Raw genomic sequence first — 9641 nt, 5'->3', positions numbered from 1 at the left:
CAGTCTGAAGCCAGGCAGGAATACATGAGAGATACTGCCTCAAAACAAAACAAAACAAACCCAGCAACAAAAGCCAAATCCAGCAAGTACCCGTGAAATATGCGACATTTTCAATCTCTTTCCCGAGTGAATGGTGTAAAAACACAGGGATGTTGAGCAGCAGCTTACTCTGAGTTACTTATTTTGATTGCCCATTTTGCTTACAAAGCAGAATTATCTCCTAATAAAATCAACATTCACAGTGTGAGTACCAATCTTCTTTCTCTTGTGGGATCCCCCTGTAACAACAGATATGGCATTCTCAAACTGGAGTGAAATACAGAGAATGTATTTAAATGTCAGGGCATTTGGACGGTTTGTATCTGACTCCCTGGGGAATGATCAGAACTTGACTTACTTCCTCCCACCCTCCCTGCACCCACCCCATCCTCTTCCCTTTGTCCTCCTTACATCTTTAACTCTTGAGGTGCCGAAGGCCCTTGGTTCTCCAATAATCTGCTCCCCACCCCACAGACCCCAGAATTTTTCCAACACCTGAGTCAAAACTTCCAGCTCCCCAAGATAACTTAGCCCCCTTATTTCCCCCTCACTCACCACTTAAGATTACCGTATCCTTTCTCTCTTCCCTGACTGATTTAATAGCATCACCTCCACCTCACAGGTGGTAAGGCTCCAAATGACCTGACCTAGTCTCCTTTCTCACAGTTGTCCTTTAAACCCAGCTGCTCCATTACAACCCCCTCCTTTATCACTTCTTGCCTCGGCTTTAAAAAAGATCTGTATAACCTCTGTGGTGTGTGTGTCTTTTACCATGTGGGTCCAGGGGACTGCCAACCACCTTCACCTGCTGAACCATCTCACCACTTTAGCCATTTATTTCTATCCATTTCCCAGGTCTCCAGCCTGACCCCAATCCTCCAGCATCTGGCCTCTGTACCTTTTTAAAAGGGAAGGGGGAAGGTATATAAACACTCCTTTAAAAATCAGCTGACTAAGCATATAGGAAAGGCTAACTCGTTAATATTTCACTTGGATATATCTAAACAGGTAGTAGGAAGAGCCCTTCCATACGGGCTGTCATATAGTGAGTGCCCACCAGAAAGGTGCTTTGTGTACATAGTTACTAGCTTGTCAAGAACCCTATAGGGAAGGCCTGTCTGTACTTTATAAAGTATTGAAGGCTCACAGATGTAACTATTCTAGAACCATAGTTATTAAATGAGACAATGGAGTTGAAATCTCAAATCTCTTTATTCCATCTTGCTGCCCCATTTTATATCACTGTAGTATTGACTTAATGATACTGGATTAACTGGATTAATAATTATCACTAAGCTAAGTTCAGCATCATTATGATGTCCATTCCAATGCCTGGCATACATATATATATACACATATATACATACATACATACATACACACATACACACACACACACACACACACACACACACACACATATACATATATATATATATATATATATATATATATATATAAATTGTTTTTAAATAGCACATCACCATGGAGCCTTGGCTGACCTGTAACCCAATTTGCAGACCAGACGGGTCTCAAACTCAGAGATCTGCTTCTGCCTCCCATGTTCTGGGATTAAAGGCGGGCACCACATCCAGCTTCCTTTTAAACTACATGTGTATCGGTGTATCTGTTGAGTGGGAATGTGAATGTAAGTGAGGATTAGAAGGCAAAGGAGGTCCTTGGGTCCCATAGAGCTGGAGTTACAGGTAGTTGGGAACTACCTGGCATAGGTCCTGGGAACTGCATTCAGGTTCTGTCCTGTGCAAAAGCACTTTCATTTTAAAATGCCTCAAAAAAATGGCAGGAAAAAACAAAACCAGGAAATGGCTGCCCGGACCTGCAATAGAATGTGTTTGCTACTGTTGCATGTAGAAGAATCTCTGTGTAGCACCTGCCTGGCAGTCTCAAGGATACTACAACAACTTGTCTCCCTAAATTGGTGCCAACTGAGAAGATGCAGGAGAGGACACACTGTGGCAGGGCCTCAGTCAACACAGTTTATGTGTATACTTATGTATGCCTTTTCCTATAACCCTGCATGCTCTGATTCTCACAAGCAAATTGTCATCTGTTCAGAGAAACTTCTAAAAAACCAGAAAGACAGGTGCCCCGTTTTCCTGTCCTAACAGGTACAAATGAGCACATGACCCAGGGTAAATAAAGCATCTTTTATAGGTTTATTGGTCCATTACTTTAAGTTAATTGAGGTAAAGAATTTTTTTTAATTTACAAGCTAATAGTTTATCAAGCAATACAAATTCTTTGTTTACCTCAAAATGTAATACTAATTCCATAGTAAACAAGAAACAGGATTTCTTACACACAGATATACGAAAAACCAAAGTGGACAAGAACCTCGTGCCAGCATCAAAAATACAACAAAACAACTTTTTTTTCTTTTTATAATCTCTGGTTCCATAACAAAGAAAAAGGTGACATTCTTTTTTGGTAGTTTCATGAGACAAAGACTTGGATCTGTAAATAAATCACTTTTATCAACACGCATTCTCTCAAGCACTTATGTTCACAGCTTTTGTTTTGGCTTAATGGCAGCATGGAGAGAGGGCACACAGCGAGACTCCATACCTCAGAAGCCTGCTTCCTTCTCTGTAAGTTTTAAACACAAAGAACAATTTCTAAAAATAAAATAAAATAAAAAAAAGTCCAAAAATTTGTTTTAATTCCCCCTTAAACAGTTAAAATGTGAGTAGAAAGTTTGCTGGCAGTTTGTTTTGTGGGAGGCTGTCTGTCTCTCCGTGCATTCCTGGTCAGGCGCACACAACACAATGAGTGGGGACTCTGATGGAGAGGCCCCACCCTCGGCAGGCACCGTCGAGGTGGACAGTGCTGCCTGGTAAAGATGCTGGTTTGTGCTGGTTTGCTCCTGGATGAAGGCCCAGCTGACACAGCCATCGCCTTGTTACATCAATCCACATGTTGCTTCGCAGTCTAGGGAAAAAAAATCCCTCCTCCTCCTCCTCCTCCTCCTCCTCCTCCTCCCCTCCAGCACTGTCCCTGGCAGAGCATCAGTCTAAGGCAGTGAACCAGCCTGTCCAACAGCAGTGTGCACAGGCGTTAGCTGCTCTGACCTGGGCTGTGGGGAGCCCAGAATCACCCGATACTTGGGCGGTACTTTTGGGGAGAGGCAAATATGCAACTTGTCACCACTGGCTTTAACACTAAGTGAGTCTACAGAACAGCTTTGTGTTATTTGGCATTTCAACCTTTGGAGAATTTCTATCCCAACATGCTCTAGGGCCTGTTCTGCAGAGGCAGGGTAAACCTTCCACGCCGTCACAATCTAGAGGGTTCTCTGAAGCAGTGTGATTCATCACTGCTGAGAATGTCTGTATCCTCCACACCCCAAACTAGGCCAAGCACCCTAAGTTCGTCTGCCCCACTCGGGAACAGCAAACAGTGCTGTGGTCCCTGTTTCTTGACGTTATTTCAAATACCATTTGGCAACAGCAATATTTAGTCTCGCCTCCCAAAAGGCCACCTTCCTTCTGTGACCCTCACTTCCGGCTTGTGCCTTTCAGAGGACTGAACATGGCCTATGTTAAGTTTCTAGACCAACTGCTTGCACGTGTAGAAACTTTCTATGCAGACTTTTAAAAACACTAGCTGAAGAGTAAGGCAATTAGTGGGTACTGACAAGTTTTTAAGAACTAGTTATGCTTTTAACAGTCTGTGGCTTTTTCTGGATGTGTTGGTTTTCAAGTGCTAAGAACACAGATAAGAGATACACATCTTACTGGTCTCTTTAGAAGCTTCCCCTGACCCACAGCACTTATTTACAAACTACAGTAGTTAAAAAACTAGTAATGTGTTTTTGTTTTTGCCATGCATAAAGGGTTGGACAGTCAGTCACACTCAGGAATATTTCAAACAGATATGATCAAAGAGAGAATGGTCAGTCCCCACTCCAGCCTTCTTAGACAGAGTCCCTGTCCTCCGATGTGTGCAACCACGGGGGCACCTTCAAACCTACAGAGTGGGTTGGTAAAAGTAACAGAATCTCTCGTTATTCACTAAATTACCAACAGGGGGAAAGTGAGCAGCCCCAACACACCTACTGCATCTCTCTTTGGCCAAGAGGAGGTCATTTTCCTCAACTATACTGCTAAGTACCACCTTCTACCTGAGCAGAGACAATCACAGGTGATAAGGTGCATCCAATCTGTTACCATCCTGAAGACTTTTGAGATTGAGAAGGCAACCCCAAATTCCCAACATAATCTTGTAAATGAAGATGACCAAAGTCCCCTAGCCATATTCTTAGCTTAATTGATTTCCAAACACCCTTTGTGAGAAGGTGGGGGCCAGATGTGAGAAGGGGGTACCCAGCCACAGCCACAGGAGCTGATCCCCTGGAAGAATCACCCTTCAGGGTCACCAGTTCTACCTAGCCAGAGAGGAGCCCAGTTCGAGTCCACTCCAAGACCCAGACCAGTAGGGCCAATGCAGCATCTACGGCAGTCCTTGGCCTTGCTGTACCCATCCTAACCAGCTCAGGATAGTGTTGTGTAGTGACGTTTCCATGAATCAAATGCCCTCACTGAAACAGAGCCAGCTACCTAGGCCTTCAGTTCCATGGGACAGGACCAAGTCAGGGAGTCTGAGTGTTGTCCTAAAAGAGAAGCATTGGCACCACACTCACATCTAAAGCAGAACTTCATTGGACCTCAGCAAAGGCTGCAGGGTGCATGGACAGGTTCCTCCTATTGAGCAGGAAGAACGCATTCCATGGGCTCACATTTGGCATAAAGGGAGACTTACATTCCACTTCCATCCCTAGGTATGGTGGGTTTTTCTCACTTGGGCTGCGGGAGAATGCCTGGTGAGTTCAGGAGAGCTTGGTGCAGCACCAAGCTTGCTGCTTCCCTAAGCCTATTTTCCATTCACCAGCACTCAGTACTGAGCCTCCAGAGAGGCTAAAACCCAAGCCCCACAGGCTGAGGAGAGTCCCTCCTGACTCCAGAGCAAAGTCTCCTGGCTTTGAGCAGAGCAGCCCAGATTCTTCTTGCAAATTGGCAGCATTAGTACTAACCTTTCCTGCTACAAACTACAGCAGTCTCTTAAACGTTCACATCTCTTAAGTTCTCTTTCGCCTGGGCAGATTTCTGACCCAGTGAACAAACCTTCCCTTTCTCAGGACCTGGACAGTTATTAGAGCCAACTTTCATTTCTCAGTCATGTGTTGAAGCCCTAAAAGCTATCTGTGTCCCTTTGCCTGAGGTACGGAGCACTCTACCCTCAAGGCAAAGTCTCATGAAAAATAAACAAGAGGATCCGGGACTTCAAGGCAGAGGCTTTGGAGGCTCCAGAAGGAACTAATGGAGCCTCTGAGGCATTTTGGCACTCTGAGCTATATTTTGCATGGAGAATTTCTTTTGTGCTTGGCCAAGAAGAAGGCAATGCTTATGACTGCTGAGCTTCTGGAGACTGAGGGAGCCCCAGGAGTAGGGAAGGCAGGAGGCCTCCTTCACTGTCTGCTACCCCTCTCCTTCTAGACCAGTCTCCTCAACCCACCAGATGCTACCTGAAGACAGAGACAAGAGTGACTTCTTGTGCATGGGTGTTCCTGGCTCGGCCACTGACATCATGCCTAGGGGACAGAAAATCTCCATTATTCCAGCTCTTTCTGGAATCTCAAAGCCAAGGAACATTGCTTGCTGGCCAAATAAATAGAAAAAAACAAAAATTTCAAGATGCCGTGAAAGGCAGCCTCTCATGAAGGAATGACTGTGGACCCTGTCTCCCTCCCTACATTTCCCTGTGCAGCCCAGGGCTGTTTCCACAGGGCTTCTTTCTTGCTGAGCTAACCGGCACACAGGATTGACTTGGGGTTTCAGCAAGCAGCTGGTCATCAAATTTTAGCTTCTCCTTAATTTTCCAAGCATCATGACACTGGACACGTATCAAGCACAAGGTCCACAAAGCCAAGTTTCATGTTTCCCAAAGATGGACATCACTGCTGGGCCAGTCTGGTGTCTGCTGACATACATCAATGGAAGCCTGTTGGTGTCTGAATACATGTCCTGACTCTACCAGCATGCTTGGCTTGGCTCTGGGCATTCACACCCACGCCAACCCGATGGTTTAGAGGTAGAATGAGATGCCGAGCCACTGAAGTTTGGGGTGTACAGACTGTTCTTACCCTTCTGCTTCAGTGGGTCATTTCTATTTGTACCAAGCGAAATTCACATCAAAGGATTTTAGGATGGCACAGATGGGGTTTAGGCAAGTACCAATAGTTTCAGGAATTATTATTTCCATCACAAACTTGTCAAATTTGAGGAAAAGACAAATTGTTTCATGCTGTCTCAGTGCTGTCCACAATGTCCCAGGGGCAGCTTACTGGAGGCCAACTCAGTTAGCAAGAATGACAGGATTTCAGCATGCTGTGTGTTGATTGGAATTTGCAAATTAACTTGTATGTGAAGCTTCATTTTAAAAATAAACAAAACCCCTTCCGTTTACTGGCAGATCAGATTTATGGGTTTTTAGCAAAAAGCCACAGAAGAAAGAACACACTATGCAGCTTCTTTTCAGCAAGAAAAATGATCTGAAAGAGATCCTTCTAACTGTTGGTATTATGGCAATTTGCAAAGTTTCAAATGAAGACTTTAAGCACAGCCAGCAGGTCCCAGATTTTGGCTGCAAATGGAGATTTCCACAGAACCAGAAGCAACGAGCATGCTGCCACTCCTCACATCTCCGGGGGCCCTGCAGATACTTTCCTTCCTGATCACAGAATTTGGGGGGTTAAAACACTCATATAGAACATTCACACTGAATTTACAAATTGTGACAGTTGTAACAATGTGACACACCAGCCCTCACTGCAAGGTTGCCCAGATATTCAGTGGGCATGACAGAAGTATTAAACCACACATTTTTGGTGAGGTAAAGGCAAATTGCGCAAAGCAGACATTGGAGCTGAGGCGTGGCACACAGCAAAGTCGCTGACCATAAGACAGCAGCTGTTTCCTAACAGGTCTAATCCCAACCACAGTGACGGTTAACAATCAAAACAAACACACTAACACCTTCACGGAGAAAAAAATGCACCTTTTTTTCCAATTCACACCAAAAAGCTTCTCATCTACAGCATTCTGGTGTCAGAAACAAGATCCGGGAGCATTCCCTTCAGCTTCCTGAGCATCGCATAAGGACAAGGACGCCGCTGGCCTGCTCACTCAAGCACTGATGCACGCAGACACTGATTTAAAGGGACCCATGTGAACCAGAAACAAGTCAATGGATGCCACTCACGATGAGCAGGCAGTAGGCCACAGTCACAGCCACAGGCCACTGTAAATTAAGGACTTTCCAAGAAGGTACCTATACCTCCTATGCTGGGACACGCCAATGCCCCCAGGGGTAAAGTGCGTCTCCACAGCAAGCCACAGCTGCCTTCTTCATGTCCCCTGTGTCCCTGAAAAGCAGGGCCATTGTTCTGTCCCACAACAGCCAAGTGCTGTCACATGTCATCCAGGGGTCATCCTGTCCCTCAGTTTCAAGTCTTCGTAGTGTTCCATTTAGGAGGTTCCTTCACAATACAGAGGTATGCTTCTGTTGAGAGATGATTACAGCCTCATGGACTCCACCAAGGAATAGACACGAAACTGAAAACAACGGTGGGGGAGGGGCGGGAGGGAGTTCACAAACGAGAGGTGATGCTGTGCTGTGTTCCCGCGACCACCTCTCTGGCACTGCAGGGACATTCTGGTTCAGGGTGCCACGCCTTGTAGAGGCAGAAGAGTCTCTGTGCCAGGAACAAATCTACTTGGTCTCCTGTTTCTCTTGCAGCAGTGGAATAATCGACTCCCACGCCATGAGGCACTGAAACGATAGCGCCCACACAAGGTCAGCTGCGTAACGCTACTCTCCCCATCCTGAGCCTGCGGGATCACCCTTGTCCACAGCACCTACCTGTGTTATCATTACTATTATCAACAGGGGAGGTGACAGGTGTGTGTCCACAATGCGTCACCCCCATCTTTATCAGTGTCCTTACAAGGCTTGCAAGCCTTCATGATGGTGGGAAGCCTACACCCAGGGAGTGGAGATGGAGCCACTCTAAGGAAATCTGTCCCTTGACTACGTGAAAACTAGACCAGGCCGGAAACTCTTGATGAAGATACCAGTTCTGAGCCCCGATGGAGACACTCTTGGAGGTGTGGGTGGAGCTGTACAAGGATGTAAACATGAAGGGCCAGCCACCTGAGTCAGGGTGGGTGGAAAACCTGCTCTTATTCACCAACCTGAAGTTTGGTTTGCTTGTCTGGGCTACTCTTAGTTATCCCCGGGGAGAAGGGAGTCTAACAGTTTGTACAGTGGTTCCCGTGCATGTGAAGAGTGGGAGCACATGTACCAGGACATGTGTGAGGATGTCAGGACAACCTGAAGGGGTCAATTCTCTCCTTCCACCATGTCAGGCTCGGCAGTGAGCCACCGCACCGGCCCGACTCTCAGGCTTCACTAGGCCCACACACTGCTCTGTGTTCGATGTTCACTGTCACGTGCTGCACAGTCAGGACATGAATGCACACTGACGTCCCTTTCACTGTGAGCTCCTTTCATTCCAGGTCCTTGGAGAGGCCAAGAACTGAGAAGATGTGGGCACTGGCGGAGAGAGTGGTGCCTCAGTAGACACACTCCTCCCTCTGAAGACTCTTGCAAGAGGGCAGGACAAACCCACTGTACTAGCCAGCCTTGGGGGGAGGAGGACTCTTCTGAGTCATGGGGGAGGCGTTCCACAGAGGAGAGAGGCACCAGCAGGCCAAGCAGAAAGAGGAGAGGTGGAACTTCCCCCTGATAGCTTCCTGGGCCACGCAGAGGCCTGTCCTAAAGAAGGAAAGACTAGACGGCCTCACGGAGCTTGCTTCCGGCAGGGGAGCTGAAGGGAGTCCATAGCATTCCAAGTTCTAAACTATCCCCTCCCAGCTCCAAGCGCCTTTCCGCATGTCCCGAGAGGAACCATGCCTAACCCAACCTTCTTTTCGGGCCCCAAATGTGTCAGTTCTTGCCCAGGGACTTGCAGATGTTGTGCCTTTTGCCTACGGTATAGGTTTCTCTACGGATCAGAATACATGTTATTTCATAGACTGGTCTTTCCTGCCCACTCCATCAGGCCCTTGGTTTTTTGTTTGTCTTTTCCCCCTGTTCCTTACCTTTAACTTACTTATCTCACCCTTGCCTCTGGGAACCCACCATCAGTGCATCTCTGATGCCTGAGGATGCCTAGGGGGCTGTGCAAATCCTGCTATTCATCAACTTTGTAAACAATCCTTTGCACACAAAAAGTACAAGGAAAAAATGTCAATTACTTGTAGATGCCAAGACCAGGCCTCAAGGTAGTTACCCTGTTTATGGTACAATGAGAAGAAACAGACAGAGACCTATGTGCATTCTGGTACTTTAGAGATGGTGCATTCACCCACCACGGGTATGATGGAGACACTGAACCTGGATGGTTTTAGACTGAGAAGTAAGAACACAAAGGTAATATTTACTGACTGTTTGCCACATGCTGAGTATGTTCTGGTAACTTGAATGTGCGTTTTACTTTATCTTCACAATTATCCCATGAAAAA

General features: G+C 46.3%; 1 protein-coding gene across 1 annotated transcript in view; it reads right to left on the bottom strand.

Annotated features, from left to right (window-relative positions):
* Positions 1 to 2193: 2193 nt before the first annotated feature.
* Snx30 (sorting nexin family member 30) overlaps positions 2194 to 9641 on the bottom strand; it is a 107163-nt gene continuing 99715 nt past the window's right edge. Inside the window, exon 9 of the mRNA XM_036177488.1 lies at positions 2194 to 7887. Coding sequence (XP_036033381.1) covers positions 7828 to 7887 — 60 coding nt within the window. The 3' untranslated portion in view covers positions 2194 to 7827. The remainder of the gene's footprint in view (positions 7888 to 9641) is intronic.

The sequence above is a fragment of the Onychomys torridus genome, chromosome 2 (assembly GCF_903995425.1).
Source record: "Onychomys torridus chromosome 2, mOncTor1.1, whole genome shotgun sequence".
Classification (NCBI taxonomy): domain Eukaryota; kingdom Metazoa; phylum Chordata; class Mammalia; order Rodentia; family Cricetidae; genus Onychomys; species Onychomys torridus.
The sequence above is the reverse complement of the archived record's forward strand: the minus strand, read 5'-3'. Positions and strand labels throughout refer to the sequence as shown.